Source organism: Panonychus citri, unplaced genomic scaffold (genome assembly GCF_014898815.1).
Source record: "Panonychus citri isolate SS breed McGregor unplaced genomic scaffold, ASM1489881v1 Contig00011, whole genome shotgun sequence".
Classification (NCBI taxonomy): Eukaryota; Metazoa; Arthropoda; class Arachnida; order Trombidiformes; family Tetranychidae; genus Panonychus; species Panonychus citri.
This window is the reverse complement of record NW_026515416.1, coordinates 214,253-236,453: the sequence shown is the minus strand read 5'-3', so window position 1 is coordinate 236,453 and position 22,201 is coordinate 214,253. Positions and strand designations below refer to the sequence as shown.

The 22,201-nt window shown below is 30.2% G+C and overlaps 1 protein-coding gene across 13 annotated transcripts in view; it reads left to right on the top strand.

The window, feature by feature from the left end:
- LOC128390045 (hemicentin-2-like) overlaps positions 1–21,918 on the top strand; it is a 31,657-nt gene extending 9,739 nt beyond the window's left edge. Inside the window, exons 7-16 of one of the 13 annotated variants that reach the window (XM_053349723.1) lie at positions 425–805; positions 914–1,168; positions 1,265–1,588; positions 1,679–1,819; positions 2,324–2,351; positions 4,229–4,290; positions 4,498–4,554; positions 4,792–5,078; positions 5,531–5,653; positions 20,239–21,918. In XM_053349723.1, coding sequence (XP_053205698.1) covers positions 425–805; positions 914–1,168; positions 1,265–1,588; positions 1,679–1,819; positions 2,324–2,351; positions 4,229–4,290; positions 4,498–4,554; positions 4,792–5,078; positions 5,531–5,653; positions 20,239–20,970 — 2,390 coding nt within the window. In that variant the 3' untranslated portion in view covers positions 20,971–21,918. Of the gene's footprint in view, positions 1–424; positions 806–913; positions 1,169–1,264; positions 1,589–1,678; positions 1,820–2,320; positions 2,352–4,228; positions 4,305–4,497; positions 4,555–4,791; positions 5,079–5,530; positions 5,654–20,238 lie in introns of those variants that run through there. The other 12 variants (XM_053349738.1, XM_053349718.1, XM_053349770.1 and 9 more) reach the window with 12 other exon arrangements.
- The last annotated feature ends 283 nt before the right edge of the window (positions 21,919–22,201 follow it).

Here is a 22,201-nt window from a genome sequence, read left to right as displayed (position 1 = left end):
ATGTTTGAGAAAAGAGTTTTTTTCTCACCATCGTCTAAATAGACTTGGAATTGGTTTAGTTACATACATATGATATTAGAATTTTTTTTAGATCATGGAAATGATGATGAGATTATCAATTTATCTTCGAAACTGAATATTCAATTGGATTGGAAAACTTTTTTTCTGTTCGAGGATAAAGAAAACTTTTAATCAGTTCGATAAAATAATGGGTTGGGTTCCTACAAGTTATTAGGCCAATCATGATATGAACAATTAGCTAATCAGTTGTAACAATTAACATGCCAATTAGATAATGATAAGAGATCGTATTTATTGTATTCAAATTAAAGGGTTTGAGTTAATCGATTTGAAATGGTTTCGTTTGGAAATAGTTCTAATTGTTTCCACCGAATATTGATTTTGTTTTTCGTCAAATTTTCAGGTTACCTTTATGTTCAACCAATGGTACCACCTAAATTGATTGAATCTTTACCCGCCGTGGATGGAGCCCTTTTCAATGCCTCTCAACATTCAGTTTCATGTCGAGTTGAATGTGACCCTCCCTGTTCAATTAAATGGTATCTCAATGGTTCATTGATTGATCCAAATTCAACCTCAAGTTCGGCAAGAACGTTCACCATCAAGGAGACTCAACACCCGGAGGAAAAGGAAGCAAATATTTTCCTCAGCATCGTTTCAACCTTATCTTGGAATTTGAATAAACCTTTGAGTAGGGAAACCGATAATTCAGAGATAACTTGTTCATCGACCAATAATATCGCTGGAACAGGGGTAGAGTCTAACATGGAGTTTCGAGTTGAATGTAAGTTCTAATAGAAAAAAAAATCTAAACGATACTATCAGAATAATAAGTTCGAACTTGTGATGATGAGAAAAAAAAACTTTTACTTTTCGATTTAAATTTGTTCAGATCCTCCTGAAAATTTATCCATCTCACCTCAAGTTGTTGAAGTGATTGAAGGTAAAACACCCGAGGCGATAAGATGCCACAGTGATGCTCTTCCTAAACCCTATTATCGTTGGGAAAGATGGGGTGCCCCTATTGCAGAATCATCGATTCTTGAGATTCACAATCCAATGACTCAGGATACCGGCGGTAATTACTCATGTGTTGCCTACAATAGGCACGGAAAGGCCCGAATCGATGCAGTTATCAATGTACTTCGTAAGTTTCAGCTTGAGAAATGAAAAATTTCGAGAGAAAAAATTTGATTTGATTGTATTGGTTTTCTTTCACGTTTCATCCCGTGTAAATTTCTAGATAAGCCCATTTGTGAAATATCTGAATCTGAAATTCGTGGTACCGATACCGATACTTTCTCATCATCATCTCACTCCTCATCTTATATTGTCTTAATCTGTGAGGCCATTGCTAATCCAAGTGATAATTTATCCTTCCAATGGATTATCGGTAATTCAACTTTCACCTCAACCAATTCAACCAATGACATTGTCACCAATCAAGGTTCACGAAGTCAAATTGTCATCTCACCAAATGATGAGTCAATGTTTGGCACTTGGAACTGCTCAGTGACCAATAGTATCGGCTCATCTTATTGCCTCTTCACCAAATCCGCGCCTTTAGGTATTGAATTGAGACAAAAATTTACGATCATCATCATCATTTCCGTATCCGTTTTTAACTTTTTCTATCATCTTTCCCCCCCCTCTTCAGTTGACTCTCGGTGGACAATGCCACATCTTGACGAGAAATCTATCATTTTAATAGCAGGAATCATCGCAATCATCATAATCATCTTCATCATCATTCTCATCATCATGTTTTGTCGGATGAAAAGTCGACGTGCCAAACAAGGTAATTAAAAAAACTCGCAATTCTTTTCTTAATTGTGATCATTTTCCTCATCAACAATTAACCACAATCAAAATAACTGTCCCGCTGATGCTAATCAATAGTTAATTATTTACTAATCTACTCGAATCTTAATCAATTCATATTTCAATCTTGGAATAATCAACTTAATTGCTGTTATAAATTTAGGTTATATTAAATTAGAAAAGCAAAATTAACTTAAATCAGTTAAGGTGTGTAAGTGGTTAACTGTGGTTTGTAATTTAATTGTTGACCAAGAAAAAGTTTTAAATTTGATGATATTTAATTGATAATCATCTTAATTGCTTGATCCATATTCATTAATTGATCAAAGTCGATGAAAAAAAAGTTCTAATGCTTAATTTTGGTAATTGTACTAATAATTAATTTCTCTGCATATTTTTATATTCCCTTTGCTGTTATGTAACAATCTATTAATTGGCCACTAATTACATCCTAACAATCAACTATATTCGTGATCAGAAGCCGATTCATTGGCCCAGGATAGTCAAAAGTAAGAGAGAAAAAAGTTCAACTCGAAAAAAAGAAAATCCAAGGAAGAGAAAACTAAAAAGTTCTAACAATTTTGAATCGAAATTGAAACTCGAAAACTTTTTCGATCAATCGATTTTCTCTTCCTTTCAACAATCAACAAACAATTAAACTCCAAACAAAAACCAAAGACAATTAAACAAACCATCAAATCGATAACAATTTAAATTGTGTTTACTTTTACGCTTTCTGTTGATTTTACACAATCAAACATTCAAATTGCAATTGTAAACCTTAATTGTTGATTCTAATCAAGAGTAAAACAACAAAAAAAAACAAAGTTAATTTATTACAAAGACGAAATAAAAATGAAAACCTAGTAACCTAATATTAAACCATTGAAGCAAATTAATTACCATTACAACAATTAATCATTGATATGCATTGGTGACATAGTTAATTGTTAGACAATCAAATTAATTATCATAACATTTTACCTTTGGGGTCAAGCTTATTCAACCATAATGATAATAACAAATTGAACACTAGGGTTACCATGAGAGACCAGAATCCTAATTGTAATTAGATTTTTCCATCTCTCTCTCTCTCTCTTATAATTGTACTAAATTTAAGTTAATTTCCATCTTTTTCCCGTTTAATTATAAACAATCAATTGATTAACCATTAAACAGAAATGTTTTCTTCGTGTTAATCAAAAGGTCTATTGATTATTTATTGAGTTAATCATTTGCATACAAGTTCAATCAACTTTGAAGAGTGAAAATAATTAATTTTCCAACTTTCGAATTGAATGATTTGAATAAGTTAAATTTATCGAATTAAAAATTTGGACAAATCCTTCGAGATTTTCTATTCGAATGGTTCGAGGAAAAAAAAGTTCTATCAAAGAGAGAGAAAAGTTTCTTAAACGAATCATTTGTGACGATTAATTTGTTTGATTAACTATTGACCAGTGAATTGTGTCCATCCCCTTTGATTAAAGTGACAAAAAGTATCAGGAGATTTTTGGAAGAAATTTTTTTTTCCTTCCTCTTTGTAGTATTCATCTTATCCAGTTTCATATATCTGAGTGGTCATTATATTGTCCAGTCTGTGTGTTTATCTATTTTAAGTGTGATAATTTGTTTCTATTGATATAAACCTGAGTCTGGACTCTCTTTCTCTCTCAGGTAAAAAGGTTAGATACTGATGACCAATGATAATGATGATAAACTTGATGTTATTCTGTTGACCACCATAACCCACCCACCCTACTCATCTTCATCCTCCTTTTTGGGTTCAATGATCAGGGTTAATATTAGATGTCAGGAAATTGCAAGCTATCTGAAACTCTGAATTCTGAATTAGATTCATGATGAAATGAAAGGTAAAAGTTAGTAAACAACAATTTTTATCCATTCCCAATACTAAATCACTATGATTAAAATCAAAGTTCTTAATCAATTCCGATTAATCTGTATCTCTTATGGTTGATTCTTGCAAAAAAAAGGTGAAAAAACTCACAAACAATTAAGATTAACACTGAATCGACACCTTGATGTAATCACGTTAATTACAATTAACTAATTGGTTTGATTTGACTGGAAGATGATCTTCATTGAAATTTGATTAGTTTTTTTACCCTTTAATCCAGTTTAAATTGTTGTTGAATTTAATGTATGAACCATTCAACAATTTATCAATTACTTTTAATTCAATAGACTAACAATATTATTTTTTCTTACCTTTCTTTTCATGCTACAATTAATTAACATAACTAATTAATTCAACCTGATACCTGATCATGATTAAATTAACACTTTGATTTGTAATGAATTTTGAATGAATTGGAAAAATGTAATTCCATCCAAATCTATCCAACAATTAACAACAATTAAGACCTGAAAGTGACCGAACCTCAACTCCATCATCTTACATCAGTCATGTGCCTTCAAACAAAGGTAAACAATTAAATGTAATTAAATGATTAATTAAGTTTCCAATGAAATCAAAAAATCAACATTGAAAACTTTTGAAAACTTTTCTATGCTTTTAAATTGCTTGCTAACAATTTAACTTGAACTCTCAACAATTTACGCTAATTAACAATACTAATCACTTGCTTTTCGCTAATTAAACCCTTAATTGCTACCAAATGACAATTAAAGCTATTAAATACCTTTCGGAATCAAATTATCGCCTTAAAAGACATGATCGAGTCTTTGGTAAGATTAACAATTAACTTAATCCACCTCACTAATCAATTAATCCTTAATCCAGCCTTTGACCCACACCTAGAAAATCAGAAAGTATCAATGTCTTGCAATTAGGATAATAATTAAATTAAATAATCAATTTAACTGAAGTATAACTCATATAAAATCCCATCAATTCCCAAGCATAAGAATATTAATCTTTAAACTAAAATAAAATCGCAATTGATTGTTGTTAATTGTTCACAGGATTCTTACCCTTAAATGTAGATGTAATTCCGAGTGTTAATCATCACAATTATCTTTCTGATTCGGTTCAATCAGCTAACGCAGTTAATACTCACCACAATCAATCAAATCATCAACAATTAGAGTCAACACCTAAATTGCCCAATGGTGATAATCTGATAATCAATGATAACAATGAAAGTGATTTAGGTGCTAATAGTGATCAAAGTGATAACAATCAACACAGTCCATCATCCGGAATATCAACAGCCAAGGATATGTATGAAAATATGCCTTTCCACCGGAGGGTAAGTTGATTAACAACAATTAACAATTAAAATCCCTCTAAATCATTGCAAACAGAAAACATTATCAATCCAATCCCACAAGCAATTAATTTAATTTTACTTTCCAATCATTATCATTTCGTTGATTTGTTGCAATTGAAAAACTGCTTGATCAAATTTAAGTATCATTATTATCATGTTTTAATTGTTACCCAATTCCAGCAATTACCTGATCATTGAATGAACATTTGTATTGTTGTTACTATTTAACTATTGCATCATTTGATTGCTAATCTCTTTAATCCCATTTCAGTGGGATTAACCTTTCGATTAACTTAATCATAAGGAAATTTGGATCTTAATTAACTTTTTCTATCTTTGTCTCTTTCTCTGTCTTTAATCAACTAACACTAATTAAAAATCTTTTGGCTACTAACAACCAACTGACCACTTAAACTGACCATAAACAAAAGGATTTCTTGTATAATAATGATGACGAGATTAAACCTTACTTGATATCTCATCAATATGAAGAGATAACTGAATTAACTAATCACTTGAAAGGGTCTAAATCAAATCGTCAAAATAAACTAAAGGTAATTCACAAAAAATTAACTCTCTCTTATATTACTAATTGTCTGAAACACAAACTGATTAAGATTTAAAGTTAATTAGTTGATCATTTTTTTCTTATGCAAAGATAAAAATAATTGTCCCCATTAAATGATAATAACATTGAAAATCATTAGTGAAAAGTTAATTGTGATGATATATTTTTCATCTCTCTGATTCTGATTCATGATAATTCACGAAATTCTGAAAGATAATATCATGTCATCATCATTATCACCATGGAAATAACAATAAAAAAACATAATGAACAGTTATCATCATCATCATCATCATCATCATCAACATAATCTTGATCACAATGAATACTAAAATCTGTATCATGATAATAGTTTCAGTTTCATGGTTAATTTCAACTGAATAGATAAACTTTTCATTTTCCCTGACAAGTTCAATAATTATATCATGATGATGACTTTTTCCAGTATTATTCATAAATCTCAATGCTGATTAGATACCAACATCATCTCCCTCTATTATCTTGATTAACTTTCCCTAGAGGTATTGATAATGATTATGATTGTGATGATAATCAATGTTAATTGTTGTGATTGGTAATTGTAAAGTCAACTTTAAACTTTGTTGAAACATCATCATCTATTACCATGGTATGTGTTAATTATATTGTTTCAAGTTAATTGTGTGTCAATTGTTGAGTATTTTTAATTAGTTTTACACATTTTTCAAAAGTTTCGAGTTCAATCAACGAGAGTTTTAGTGAAACGAATAAAAGTTTTTGTTCAATTTTTTTTCTCGCGTTTCTATGGTTACGAATTGACTTATTCATCATGTTAGTAGTGAGTTTTACATCCTCATCACCATGATGATGAGTTGGAAATCACCTTGGGGGAGGAAAGGGATGATTAAAATGAAGACAAATCGTTTTTACCATCACGGAAAAGGTGAAGATGAAGATGATAAAGGTAAGGAGATGATGAAGATTCTCAAAAAAGGAAAAGAGAAAAACTTTCATGAATTTTCAAAATTCTCTCTCTCTCTCTCTCTCTCTCTCTCTTCCATCATCCATCTTCATCTTCTTATATAAGAGTTGATGGTGATATACTTTTTCCACTCTTCATACTTCAGAATTTCTGAGTTTGGTGAAAATTTTTCTGTCACTTCACCAAATTGAAGTTGATTGTTTATTACAATTTGAATCACAATTAGAAGTCAAAAATTTGCAATTAAAAGTTTTAGTTAATTGTAAATTCATTTGTCTTTCTTAATTGTTTTCAATTTTGTTTCTCATAGTTAAATTAAATAACAACAATCAAAAGAAAACATTGTAATCATTTAGTATCAAATGTTGTACAATTTTTTTCCCACTTCTTTTCCTGGAATCAACTTATTGTTTCTAAGATGATTAACATTCATGATCATTAATAATATTATCATCATGAAGATTATTATTTTCAGCTGAGTTTCATATTGTTAAATCATCGAGAGAGAGAGAGAGAAACTTTTTTGTTCTTCTTTCTCCTCATCATGAGCATCTTCATCACTTTGCAATTCCCATTGGAAATAAATAGGATGCTACATGAAGGAAGTCAATATAATGATGAAGGCAAAAAGTTCATTCGGAACTGAAAAGATATATATTCATTCACAGGATGACCTCGATTCCCTTGGGAAATGATTCCACTAATCTTGTTGTTATTATTTGTTTCTATCATGAAGATGAAGATGAAAATATATAAAGTTAAAAAGATATTATTTTGTATAAATAACAAGCAAAAACTGATACAAATGATGCTAAAAGTGATGCGGATCTTTGAGATTCAGTTGATGACATTTAAATGATGATCAATTGTTTTTGGTTTCAGGTTAACAATTTGAATGGTAAATTTAATGATAATCACAATCAAATTGGGTTATAAGATGATGAAGATGAAGATGAGGATAAATGAAAAGATGAGAAGATGAATCAATTCTGGTAACATCATTTTTCCTTTAGTTTTTCGTTGATTTTTGCTTCTCATCGCCATCATCATGTTGGGATAACGATTCAGCTTCTGAACTTTTATCTCGAAATCATGTAACAATAGTAAGTTGTATTTATCTTTTACCCTTTCAATTGTTGGACAGAAAAATTAATCAACCATAAATGTCCATGAACAATTTTTCGAGCTTTGAAATTAATGATTGAACATTTCGAGACGAAAAAGTTTCCCCATGTAAATATTGTTTTCAAAGAATGACCTTGAATAACTGTCAAATTTCAGGCCAATCGATTAGTTGAAGGCTAACAAGAGTCTAGAGATAATGATTTTCGATTGTCATTATTCATCATCATGATGACACTTTTGAGGAAAAATTCATTAGCTACTTGAAACTAATGTTATTATTCAATTGAAAATAATGAACTGAATCTTCATCTTCATGTAAATGATTCTGTTGATCAATTGAATTTCCAATGAAATAATGGATTATAATATTATATCGCTCAAAGGTATTCACAGAGATTCATCATGTGTTAAACATGATGATCATTAGTGACTCATGATGATGATTGAAATAATCATGAATTGTCATGAATTCGTCATGGAAACAGGGAAGAGAACTTTTTTTCTAAATTCTCTGAGTAATGGAAGGTGTTGAGTTGAAAGTTTCTTTTGGTTTTACCCTTGAGAGAATTGGAAAGATGCTCATTCTAAGAATCGTCTTTTTATTCACCTTTTCATCTTCTCATCCTCTTGTCATCTCTCTCTCTCTCTCTCTCTCTCTCTCTCTCTCTTGCTCACATATATAAAACTTACCTTTAGATTTGTCTATTTGCATCCTTAGAATAAATTCTTGCCTGAGAGATTTTTTTTCTCTTCCAATTTTCATCATCTTCAATCTTTCTCATCTTTCTCATTGTTATCATGAATGAAACAGCAAAAAGCTCATAATGTTCATCCAGGCGATTCATTCAATCTCTATTAATTATCTTATTTCCGTTTCTTTTTTTCTTCCTCCTCTTTTTTTTCATCATCTTCATCCCAAAATCTTCACCCTTCTTTTTTACCCCTCATCTTTTCATTCATCTTCCTAATCATCATCATCAGAATCATCATCTACCTGAATTGAAACTCTATAGACCTTGATGATAACAATGAAAGTTAATTGTGTTTTGTAATTCAATTTGAAAATGCTGATCAAAAGTCATTTATCTAAGTGTTGGTAATAATCATCTCCATCTTTTCAATGATAATTAATTTACAAATGAACAGTTTGTAAGTCTGAATCTGAAGCTCATGAAAGATAGATGAGATTGGAATATGGAAAAAATTTAAATAAAAATCGTTACGAAATAAAATTCTGATAAATGTTGAGGACTTTTCGTTGTTAAAACATTTTCTTACCTGAACATTGATTGAAAATGATGGTTGATGATTTATTCATGAAAGAATGAGGATAAAAAACAAAATACTAACCATGAAAATTGCTCGATTCTGATATGGAATATATATTCATAGATTCTGGTTGGAACTCTCAGCCATATATATGCATGAATAACAAGTAACATGATAACTCAATGGCTCATTAACCAAAACAAGAAATAATAATAATCATCCCCCTGAAGCCTTTGAGTATTGGAAAGATGAATCGTAATCATCAGTACGATAAAAGTTCATGAGAGACATGATATTTTTACTCATCACCATGATGATCATGATAAAGATAATAAATTCAACTAGAAAACTAGTCCAATCTCAAAAGGAGGAATCCTCATGAAAAAAAAAGGCTCAACTTGATCAGGAATCTTTGAATTTGATACAATGTAATTTGTTAGCAATTAAATTTACTGTTAACTTTCAGCTTTTCCTAATTAATTAGAAACATTTGATCAACATCATTATAATTGAAGATGAAAACAATTAAGTAACAATTGATATAAATTCAATAGAAACCATTTAATTGGCTTCTAAATCATCATCATCTCATGTCTACATGATGACGATGATGAAGATTATCAAGGTTAACAAGGGAAGATAATTACAAAGGATGGAGAGAAGATAAATAAAAAAGTAAACAATTTTTTCATTTCCTCTAATAGTTATCATCCTCATCTTTTTATCATCTTACCTTTTGGATGATCAATGATGAGAAATCAAAGCAATTTAACTTACTCATCATTGTCTCAATGATATTGGATTAATAGGAAAATGATCAATTCTGTCTGATTGTTTCCCAATTACAGTTAGAACATGATAATCATATTATCATGTTCTTATACTTTGGACACTGAATTTTTTTCAGCTAAAAGATTAAAAAGATAATGATGATGATGATGATGATGATGATAGGAAAAGATGAAAAGATCATCAGTTTTATTTTTCTTTTCTCTTTCATCATCAATTTTCTTAACGAAATGTTTCTCTTCCTCGGGCGTTTACTCATTTCTATTATTTGTCATCATCATCATCATGTTACACACTTAGGAATCATTTGCAGATTCAATTGTTTTTTTCTTATTCTCCTTTTGTTGTTTATTTCATGATGATGAATTCAAGAATCATCATCATCATGGTAACTTGGAAAAAATCACCCAAGCAAAATGTTAACCAGCTAATAAGTATGAAAGTGTAAACATTAACATTTAGCTTCCGTTTTCATCTTAATCATGATACTATCCTGATGATGATGATGATGAACAACTGAACTGAACAATGGATGAAAGTTGAAGTTTAATTTGTGAATAAAAGGGATGAACTTTATTCATGATGATGAACAGTTAAATTTGTGTGTCGCCATGTTTTTACAATGGGAATTGTTGTTTTCTCAAGTTACACATGATGATAATGTCCAGTGAATGTTTCAAGTGACCAGTCCAGTGTTTATCATATCTAAATGGACAATCCTTGTAAATAAAGTATCATCATCATTACTATTATTATTATTATCACACTATCATCAAGGTAGAAACAAAAGTTCAGTTGTAACTCTGAAGATAAGATTAGAATAGAATTATTTTCTCTCTCTCTCTCTCTCCCTCTCTCTTTGCTCCTTCTCTATCTGGATAAACAAACATTGATATTGTCACCAGCTTCATCTTGATGGTCATCATCATGTTGATAATGATAATCGCCAACAAGGAATGAAAAACAAACAAAAGTAATAAGATGAACTAGTGAAAGTTATTATTCTGATTATTATGTTAGATTATATAACTCACATCATCATCAAGATGAACATGTTGTGTTTTAGTTGTTGGTGTTGTTGTTAATGATAATTTCATGGTAGTTGTGGTCATTTCATTGAGAATTCAGGAAACATCTTCATTTGACTTTGACTCATTATCAGCTTGGTTTAACGTTGAAAATTGTTGTTCATCATTTATTTTGATTACTTTCATAGTTTTTCATGTTCAAATTGTTGATTAAAACATGAATGCTCATGATAATTATCATGATGATTCTTGTTTCTGTTGGATCAACTATGGTTTTGATGATGAAAAATTGATGAATCGAGACTTGAATCCATTTCCAAGCAAAAATTTCATGGTGATCATGTTAATAGTTTGATGGGGATCAAAGTGATGATGAATTTCAATGTTGATCTTATTTTTTATATTTGTTACTTTGATGATAAAATCACCCAACAAAAGATGATGATGACTCTGATGCTTCCGGGTTGTTGTTGGAAAGTGTTGAAGGATAAACTGAATTAAGTGGACATTTGAAGGCAAAACTTTTCTGTTGAGAAAAAATTTTCACCGAGATGAATGATGAAAGATGATCAAGTTTTACAACAGAAAAAGTTCTGGTTACAACCCGGGGATAAAATAAGACAATAATAGAGAGAGGATGATGGTTAAATCGGTCTATCGGGGAGGAGGAAGATAAAAGTTGATATAAGATGAAAACGATTATGATGTTTTCATGGAAGGAGAAGTGAATTGTTCATGGTGATTCTATTGCTATAGTTGCCCCCAAATGGACAATAAGAAAATCAGACAAATTGAACTTTGAGATGTTTGTTATCACCTCAGTTTTCAGGATGAAAAAAACACCATGAAAAACAAAGCATCTGAATCAACGAAAAATTCATGGGTGAAACTTCAGTTTTCAGATATTGAACTTTAAATGGATTCGCTGAGATTTTTATGATTATTATTGAAATTTATACTTATTATTAGCTGATGGTGATTCCAATTGTTGGTTATTTTTTCATCAATCAGTATCATCCTTATCCTCCTACTCATCATCATCAACAATCAGAACCATAGGCTATTATTATTGCCACTTGAACGATTCATAATAAGTTTGTTGTATTAGTATCAATGGTCAATGATGATGATGAGAAAACGATAATGATAGAGTTTATCTCTCTTCTTTTCATCTTCATCTTCATCTTTTAAATTCTCTTGAAATTGAACAATACTAAAAATGTTCATTTCTAATTGTGATTATCTCACTTTGATCTCGTTGGAGTTTGTATTCATATTGTAAATGTCATCATGAGGATCATGGAACTCATGATTAACCTTATGAAACCTTAATTGTTAATTGGTGTTAAATGATTTAAGGAAAACCGTTTTTTTCTTAATCATTGTTGATCTTTAATTAGCTTTGGACTTTTTTGTCTTATGTTGTTATTTTTTCACTTCTTCTGATAGGCATTAACTCTAATTGTTGATGATCATCATCATGATCATCGAGACGTTTAAAGTTTGCCTTGGGAAATGTTTTCATCATTATCGTCATTGATCTTACTCCCTCTCACATTGGTTACTCTCTCTCTCTCTCTCTCTCTCTCTCTCTCTCTCTTACAAGTCAATCGGTTGACCTGGCACAAGGTGAAACAATAACATCAACGGACGGACGGTCATTCCTGTTGATGGCCACTGAGAGAAGGAGGTTGATTCACACACCAAAGAATTAAACTCATCTCTCTCTCTCTCTTTTCTCTCTCACTTTATCTTTCGTTAATCTCATAAATAGATAGTCTCAATTGAAAGGCCTTTTATACTTCCAAAGGAAGAAAAAGTTTTGAGCTAAAGAAAAGTTCTAACCTCAATATTGAACTTGTTTTGGAACCAGAAATGATTACGATGACATTAGAATCATTTATTTATAATTACAATGTTAACCTCTCTTGGAACTTTTTCTCTCTCTTTCTCAGAATTCTTGACAATCTAGAATCTTTTGTTTCTATTTAATGAGATAATTGGGTTGTAGTGGTCAGTGAGATAATAATGTTGATGATGATGACACCGAGTGAAACTATTGGCTTAAAACTTGCGAAAAACTTTAATGATAGATGATGAAAATTCCCAAGAAATTCACACATAACTGTTGATTCATTATCATGAACTTGCAGAAATTTCATCTTCCATCATCAGGATTCACCCATCTATTCACTGGTGGGTCAATACTCACAAAAACCTCAAGTAGTAATCATTTTAACATCAAAACTTTAGAAGAAAAAAAAAATTCGAAATAAAAAGTTTTCCTCTTTCTATTATCATTTCAATATTCTAATCATAATCTTCTCATGATAATTTCATGGTTTCAATAATAATCATAATCAGATTAACATATTCTGTTAATACTAATAACTAATCATACGAGTAGCAAACTCATCTGAATAAATTGAATTTCCGACTGAACTTTATCATGAAAAGAACAAAAAACCTCAGCCTGTTAATACTCATCATGAGCGAACTCAAAGATTATCTTTGATCTCAGAATTTGAATTGTAAAGTTATCATGGAAATAGAAAAAAAAATATAATAACAAATAGAAAAATTGTAATCTTCTTTTCGACTCCTCGAATTCTGTTGTTATTAGAACTTGAGTTTCGAATAAAAAAGTTTCGAATTTCTATTTTTTTCCTCAATTATTCTTCCAAAATTATTAATATTGATCTTTAATCATTAATTGTAGTTAATTGTTGTTGTCATTAGACAATTGAAACATTTTGGTTAACAATTAAATGTTCAATTCTTAATTAGTTATGGATTTAATTGTCTTATTGTTTTGATTGTTTATTTAGTTTTCTTTATATTGACAACAATTAAAAGTCCGTTAATTTGATTCTAATCATGATGATTTTTTAAACGATTTCAAACTGTTATCATAACAATTAAATACAATTTAATTATGATTCCAATCTCTTCCCATTTACAAATAACCAACACTATTAACTAATCACTCAATGAGTGTTTCTGTTAATTAACATTTTTGAGAAATCCAATGATAATTAAATGATTTAGGTTATTACTTAAATGATACTAATATGAAAACAACAATCAGTTGATTGTAGTTAGTTGATTGTCTTTAAGAAAACTTTTTCTCTCACTTAAAATCACGTATTTGATTTAAAGGAACAATTTTTTCTGTCATTTAAATAACAATCAGTTTAATCCTCATCATCATCACAATTAAGATTTCCAACTGACCAATGATAATTGAGGTCAATTTACAAGAACAACAAACTTAATTATAAATGACAATTAAAATGATAATAAAAAGAGAAATTAACAGTTTATTGGGTCAAAAAAAATGAAATTATCATCAACAATTAACTAATTAACTGACACTGGAAACTCAATTGTTGATCTAAATTGACTTGGAAAGCGAGTAAGCTCATTAATTAGCAAATTGTTGACAACTTTTGCCGCTCAGAAGTTAAGGTTAATAAACCTTATTAAGTAAAACAATTAGCTAACTAATTAACTAACGGGTTAATGATTAAGCTAAATTACTAGAACACTGACCATTAATCGTTGTTCAATTGATCCAATCGACAATCAAATCTAATCAGGAATCTTAATCATAAGTCTTTAGAGAGAAAGTGAGAAAATGGTCAACTTGAAAACTTGGAACTTTTTATAAAACTTTAGAACTTTTTTTTTCTAAGTTCTAACAAACTCGACAAAGGTAAACAAAGACAATTATTGTATAAGGTAGGGTGAAGATGGAGAGGATGAGGATGAGGATGAAGATGAAGATGATGTTAGGAAACAGGAAACATAACAGGAAAAGTGATGATGGAACTTGATTGAGAACATGTTCTAAGAAAAGTTCTAATTTTCTCTTTTTTTTTGGTAGAATTTATTTTCTCTTCTTCATTTTATAACCATGAAGATTAAGATGATTATAATAATATGGGGAGAGAGAGAGAGGGAGGTCAGTGGGTGGATAATGATGACCGGAAGTAGTAAATGTAATTGACCTTTTCTCTTCTTACTTTCGTAGGAGTTTAATGGAGAGACTAATTTACTTACAAGTTTGAAGGAAAAAAGTTTGTTAAATTGTTGGAAAAAATTAACTAGTTGATTAAAGGATAATTATTGCATTTCTATTACTATATAATTAGTTAATTTCAATGATAATCAAAAGGTTTCATGATTAACTAATTGTTTACATCATAATATCAAAGTTTGACACGAAAGTGTAAGAATTTAATTTGATTGTTAAATTTACTTTTTTTTCACAATTTAATTATTCCAGTCTCTTTCTTATTGTGTCTGTTTTATTTGATAATTTGATTTACTGTCAACCAACAATTGTAATTAATTGTTAATCAAATTAATATCCAAATAAGTTTTATTTATACACCAACAAAAAGTAATTAGCTAATTGTAACTTTACCTTTAATTATCTTTGATTAACTTTAATTGTCCACGGAGAAAAGCTGAACAAATTTCTAACGGATCGTAATCTAAATTTAAATTGTCGTAAATTAATATTATCAAATGATATCTTCAATCGTAACGATTTAATTATCGTTGGGTAAATATTGTTGATGATAACATGAGAGTTAGAACTTTTTGTTTTCATCGAATTGTCGAAAGAAAAACTTTTTTTGATTAACTTGAGGTTATTTTCTGGTTGATTAAGATGAATTTCTAAATTGTTATGATAAAGAAAAACATTAATCTGGATTACCTGAACTTCTTGAGCACTTTTTTCATCGTTTTCATGGGGATGAGGGTGAAATTTACTATCACTCTGAGAATGAACTTAATAAGAATCGGTTATTTTGAATATCTGAGTAAAAAAAAGTTCTGACTTTTAATCTTGGGTTAACATTGAACTTGAATAATCTGAGTGTCTATTTTGAACCATTATCATGAAGATGAAGATGATGAGGTGGAGTGAGAGGTTGATGGCAGGTCATCATCTTCCGTTTTTTCTTGGTCTCTTTCTTTTTCTCTTTCTTTTCTTTCATCTTGTTTGCATTTTTCTTTATTCTTTTCTTAATTCAACTTCTCCCTTGACTATCAAAGGCGATTTTGGTTCTGCATTGTTGACGTTCATTAAGCTCACTCTCCCATGAATCCTGCGACTCATCATCATTTCAGCTTCTTTTCCTCTTTCTTTTCTTGAAGATGATGATGATGATGATGATGATGATGATGATGCTAATGACGAGTCCGTTTTGTAGCACAAGTTACAATGTAAAGGCTTCTGAATTGTTTGAACATTAAAATGTTTAAGTGTCATGGTGATGATGATAATCATCATCTCTCAAGGAAGACAATAAAATGATCATTTCTTGACCATTTCAATGTGTATAACTTTTTCTTATCAACAACAATAGAATCACAATGAGAAAACAATCAATGAAAATTAGTTGATTAAAATCAACTTCTCATCGAAATTAATGTTACATGTAACCATTTATTTTAATTGTCCAAATGATGAACAATTAACTTTTTGACACTTGAAGGTAAATATTAATTTCTTTACTGATTATCAATCTGTTGTTGTGATAATTTATTTTAACGGATTTGATTCGGTTTGATGATAAGGATAATGATGATAAAGATGCAATGATGACCTTTGTTTCCTTGGTAACCATTGAGAATGAGTTTCGATTGAGATGATAATGTTATCGTTTCTCTGGAAACTCATCATGATGAGATTTTCATGGTGTGTATGTAATATATAACATCCTTGTAATGAACTTTTACCCTGAAACTGATTTTCTTTTTTCTTCTTTTTCATCTTCTAATAACAATTGACTCCTGAAAGTGTTGGGTATGTATATAAATCTGTGGTGGTGTTTGTGATGGTCATCTTACTTTAGATGGTCAGTGTGAAGAAGATGATGATGGACAAATGAAAGGAAAAAAAAGTGATATTAGAAAAAGCTACTAAGGTGACAATGGAAAGATGGAGAAATAGAAAAAAAGAAAAACTTTTAGAGAAGATGGAGAAGAACAAGAAAGAGATGACCAGTGTGAGTGGTCAGTGTTGATTCTCGCACAAAAGATGAAGATGATGAAGATAATAATGATAGAGAATTTGATGATGATGATGATGATGAGAAAAGTAAAGAAAGATGAAGAGAAAAGGTAAAGTGACCTGGTCAGTTTCTTGTCCTTTTGTTGTTACCAAATAACTTGAATCTCTCATGTGGTTATCATTATCAATGGAAACTTTTTTTTTTCTTCTTCTCCTCTTAGGTTACTAAGATGATGAAGGATAAAATAAGATGTGGAATGAAAGGAGATGATTATAAAGAAAAGATCACCATGAATATCGAATGAGAAAGAAGATGATGTTGAATGGAAAGTTTTTTCTTCTTTAGCTTCAGTGATCTACCTTTTCTCATCATCTTCTTACTCTCTTTCACTTCATCTTCTTCATCTTCAGGTCATTTCCTGGTTAAACTTGTCAATGAAACGGCAACGAAAGTGAAAGTTGATGTAACTTTTTTGGAAGAAAAAAATTGCGATTCGAAATTTTTTTTCTCTATTACATATTATTCTAATTTCCGATTCAAAGGTAAACCTCTCTCTCTTTCTCTGTCTCTTTCTTATATCTCATCACCCTGAAGATTCATGAGACTATCAGAAAAAAATGTCTTCTCAACGTTCAACATAATTTAAGTTAGAAAAAACTAAGAATTTTTGACTTAAAACCAATGGATCAAATCTTTCATGTTGATGATGATCATCCACTGAAATAATAATGATAACATCTGAATAATCTTCATGGTAAAAAAAATAAGAGTTCTAATAACGATAATATCGTTTACAAGGTTAAATGTTGAACAGGAATAAAAATTCAGAGACTTCATTTCAAGTCATAACTTTTTACACCAAGGCGGATATAAAGAGGAGGTTCATTGATGGGTGATGAGGATGATGATGATAAAATTGATTCTAAAAATGCTTGAATGATTTAAAGCGAGAGAGACCATCATGATAACCATGTTGAAAATTCAGAGACCAGAAATTGCAAGCAATTCATTGAAACACAACACATTCAATCATCACCATGTATCATTATCATTGAAATAATAAGGGAATAGAATGAAAAAAACTCAGAAAAAAACTTTTTCTTCCAAAGGAAAAGAAGCAAAAAATTCAATGGTAAATATATTAATCACACTAGGAACTAGTTTATTTTGCTTTCAACCACCACCACCCACTCCTAGTCTCTTATCCTGATCATCCATATCTCTCATGGAGGGAAACTTGTTACAACGATGATGAAGGAAGATGAAAAAAGTAGCAACTAATATTTACACCAAGTTTTACTTTCTATCAACTGATACGGTTCATGGGCATCAATTGCCAGTGATTTTTGCCTCTTTTCATCCTATCATCATCTTGCCACTCTCTCTCTCTCTCTCTCTCTCTCGGTCTCTCACTTGCTCCCTTTCTTTTATCATCATCCTCCTCTTTCTCTTCTCCTTGTAAATGAAATTCATCTTTTCCATTATCAATCACTGGAGTAAAAATGTTCATCATCCTTTGGGGAACAACGAAACCGTAACTTACTTTCAGTCTCTTTTTGTTATTTTATTTGATGAAGATGATGAGGAAGACAAGGAAGATACAATTGATGATGATGATGATGATGATGATGATGATGATGATGATGATGATGATCAAGGGCGTTTAGATGGTCAGATAAAATCCATAAATTGTCCAATAAAACTTTTCTCCAACAATTTGAATGACCACCACCAATGAGCATCAGTCTCGTTATAAACGTTTCACCCTTTTTATCAATTGGTTTACACTTAAGTTTACAATCTGATTAGATTTACAAGTTAATTGTTTGCTATTTAAGTGAATTATCAGCTAATCAATATCTTAATTATTATTGTTGGATAAATATTGTTATCATGATTATTGAAGATAAACAATCAATATCTAATTTAATTTACGTCAAATTTAGGTTAACCAGATATGATTGATTCACTTGTCCAGTATTGTTATCATATTTATCATCAGATGATGATGAGGATGAGCATCATCATCTTATTATCATCATCATCTTTTATCAAGATACTACTTTTTTTTATATTTCAAAACTCTTTTATCATTATCATCCCAATCTGATGAAGATGATGCTTATGATAAGGGCTACTATTCATCCTTATCTTCATCAATTGATGATGATAATGATGATAACCTGACCTGTCAATCAAATATTATCATCGTCACGCCTTATCAACATCTTGATTAGCTTGATGATAATAATTCACAAGGTGAGTTGATATCAGAGAGATGATAATAACTTTTGATGGAGAAAAAAAAATTTCTTCTTCTTCTATTAGCATCTCAGCGTGTGTTGATTATGAAGATGATTGAAACATCATCATCATCATCATCATCATCTTGATCATAATAATTTGCATATAAACAACCTGATCAATGTAACAATCAATTAGACAATTAAACCTTATCCCTATTTACATGATATGTAATTGATGATTTATGTTTTTCTCACTGATTATTAAACAAAAATTATAATTGAAACAATTGTTTTTTTTATTCAATTACAATCAACTGATTGTAATGATTTATAAAACTAATCAAATATTGTTGTACAAGACCAAACCTTAAAAAACCAAGTTAATTTTGTTAATGTTAATCAAGTTAATCAATTTTAGTTTGTTTATTTTTTGTAAGGCTTGTCTATGATAATGATGAGGAAAATTGATAATTGAAGACAATTAAGTTAATCATTGAATCAATAAATGTTAATAATATGTAATAGATAAATTGAATCAATAATCTGTAGTGCCAATATTGATTATTATCAACTTTTAATTGTGAATGATTATTGTTGTTTACGATTAGCATTTAATATGAAAGAAAATTTAATTAACTTAAAGTTTAAGTTTAGTTAATGATTATCACGCAATCAAATACTGAGAAATAAACAAACGGAAATAATAATAATAATAATTGAATCAATTGGATTGAAAGATTCAAACAAAAAGTTAAACAAGAAAGTAAATTGTCACAATTAACTAAACACAATCTAATCATTAACCATAACCTTGTGTCTCTATGTAAACACAAGGATTGGGGTGTGAATGGGTAACATGTTGTGCAGGAAGATGAGACTCCATAGGTCACAGTTTATGATCACGAAGCAACGACTATGATAATGATCATGGAAAAGTAAAATCTTTCCATCGGCTTTTTAAAACTACGAATTTTTTTTTTCTATTAGAACTTTTTTTCTCTTATATTTATAATCTAATCTAATGTATATTTGTACTAACGTGCTAATTTTTGTCTCTCTCTCTCTTTGCTTTTTTCTCTTTTCTATCAACTAATCATCACCATGAATCCATTTTTACGCCTCAGGATATAAACTCATTGACTAAATACGGACCATTAGAGCAGAATATAGTTTACGCTGATCTACAATTAACTTACGATGAGAATGATTTAGTTGTTAACAATAAAGGATATCAAATGCATTCTAACCTGATTAACCTTCCCAATGATACCTTATTACATAGGAAAAATTCAACCCCAATGGCAACAATTAAAACGTTAAACCAACAACCCAATCAACAGCAATTGCATCATTATCACAATCCAACTAATTATGTTAAACAACAACAACAACAATTAGCTAATAATAAGAAATTATATTCATCCAATAGAAGTTTAACTTTTTCTCATCCTACTAATCAACAATATCGAAATCATCATCATCAGCTTGTTGGTCATCATCTTAATAATCCACCTTCATCACAACAGCATCCTCATCCTCATCATCTTCATCATCATCAGACACTTCATCATAATCATCAACAGCATCAACCAAATACTTATAATAATAATAACAGTTACCGACAATTTAATAACAATAATATTAATAATAATCAACAGCATCCGTCCTTACCTTTGAATGGTCATCATCATCCTCCTCTCCCTCCTCTTCATCATTATCATCATCAACAAAGTCCACCACAATCATCGAGTGAACTGTCAACACCCTCGCACCAGATTCATTATGCTTCATCCCGAATCAGTGATTATGCTGTCCTAAGATTTGATAAAACACCTTCACCTCCTTCAATTTGTTGATTTAAAGCCCAAACAATTAATACCTCTGAACAATCAAATCAAAATTAACTTTCTATTGTAATCAATGTCCAACAATTAACTTTTCCCTCTTCTTTGTAATTTTGCAACTCGTTGTAAACTCGACAATTGTTTTTGTTTTTTTTGTTTTGTTTTTAAGCACCAAGTTAAATCTTAGCACGCAAACATTTTCCTCCATCATCATCATCATCCCTCTTTGTATCCTGTGTCACCCTCTCCCACTCCCTCAATTTACCTGTGTCTATGTTGATGATGATAATTGCTCCATCTCTTACTTTTTACTCTCACTCTCTCATGGCCTTGAAGATGATAAACTGACATTTAAACTTTTGTCTCTCTCTCTCTTTCTCTGGGAACAAAAACAAACCAGAATAATATCAGACCCTCATCATCATCATCATCATGAAGAGAGAGAGAGATAGAGAGATTCAATATTCTCCCCTTAATGTCTTTGTCATCTTACTCTTTCTTATCATCAATCTCCTTCTTTGTTAATTATCTTCATCTTTATACTCTTTCTTTTACTCATGTCTTACCCTCTCTCTCTCTCTCTCATCTTTTCTCCTTTATCTTCTCACTGTCTTCTTCTTCTCATCCTCATCGTCATTTTGAAAATGATTATTATTACGATAATACAACTGATTAAATTCAAAAGCCTTTTGGATTGAACCTCGAGGCTGATCTCATCTATGCTGATCTCGTTGAAAATATTGAAGTGGTTTCAACACCATGAATAGGATTCAAACACATGAACTTACACACACTTTGCCTTTTGACCTGATCGCCCACCAGCGGGAAGGATTTACATTTAGGATCCACCATGAAAGCCAACAACAAAATCCACACCACACCTACAGAAATAACGAAACAATTTTGTTAACAGAATAAAAATATTACATGATAATAATAAATTCTAATAAGAATAAAATGTTTCTAAATTGAATCAAACCTCTCTCGATGAAGAGAAAATAATTTCTCATGATTACCTGAACTTTTTCAGGGTAAACGGAACTTTTTTTTTCATTCTAAATTTGTATCAAAAAGAATGATTAAAATCGTTGATTAATTGTATCACTTATCAGATTGAATTATAGTCGATTATCATTAAATGATCAACATGATAATCACTCAACTTTTACTTGTCTTTAATTAGTCAGCTAATTGTTGGGAAAATACATAATCAATTAAATTGTATCAAAGTTTTTTCTTAAAC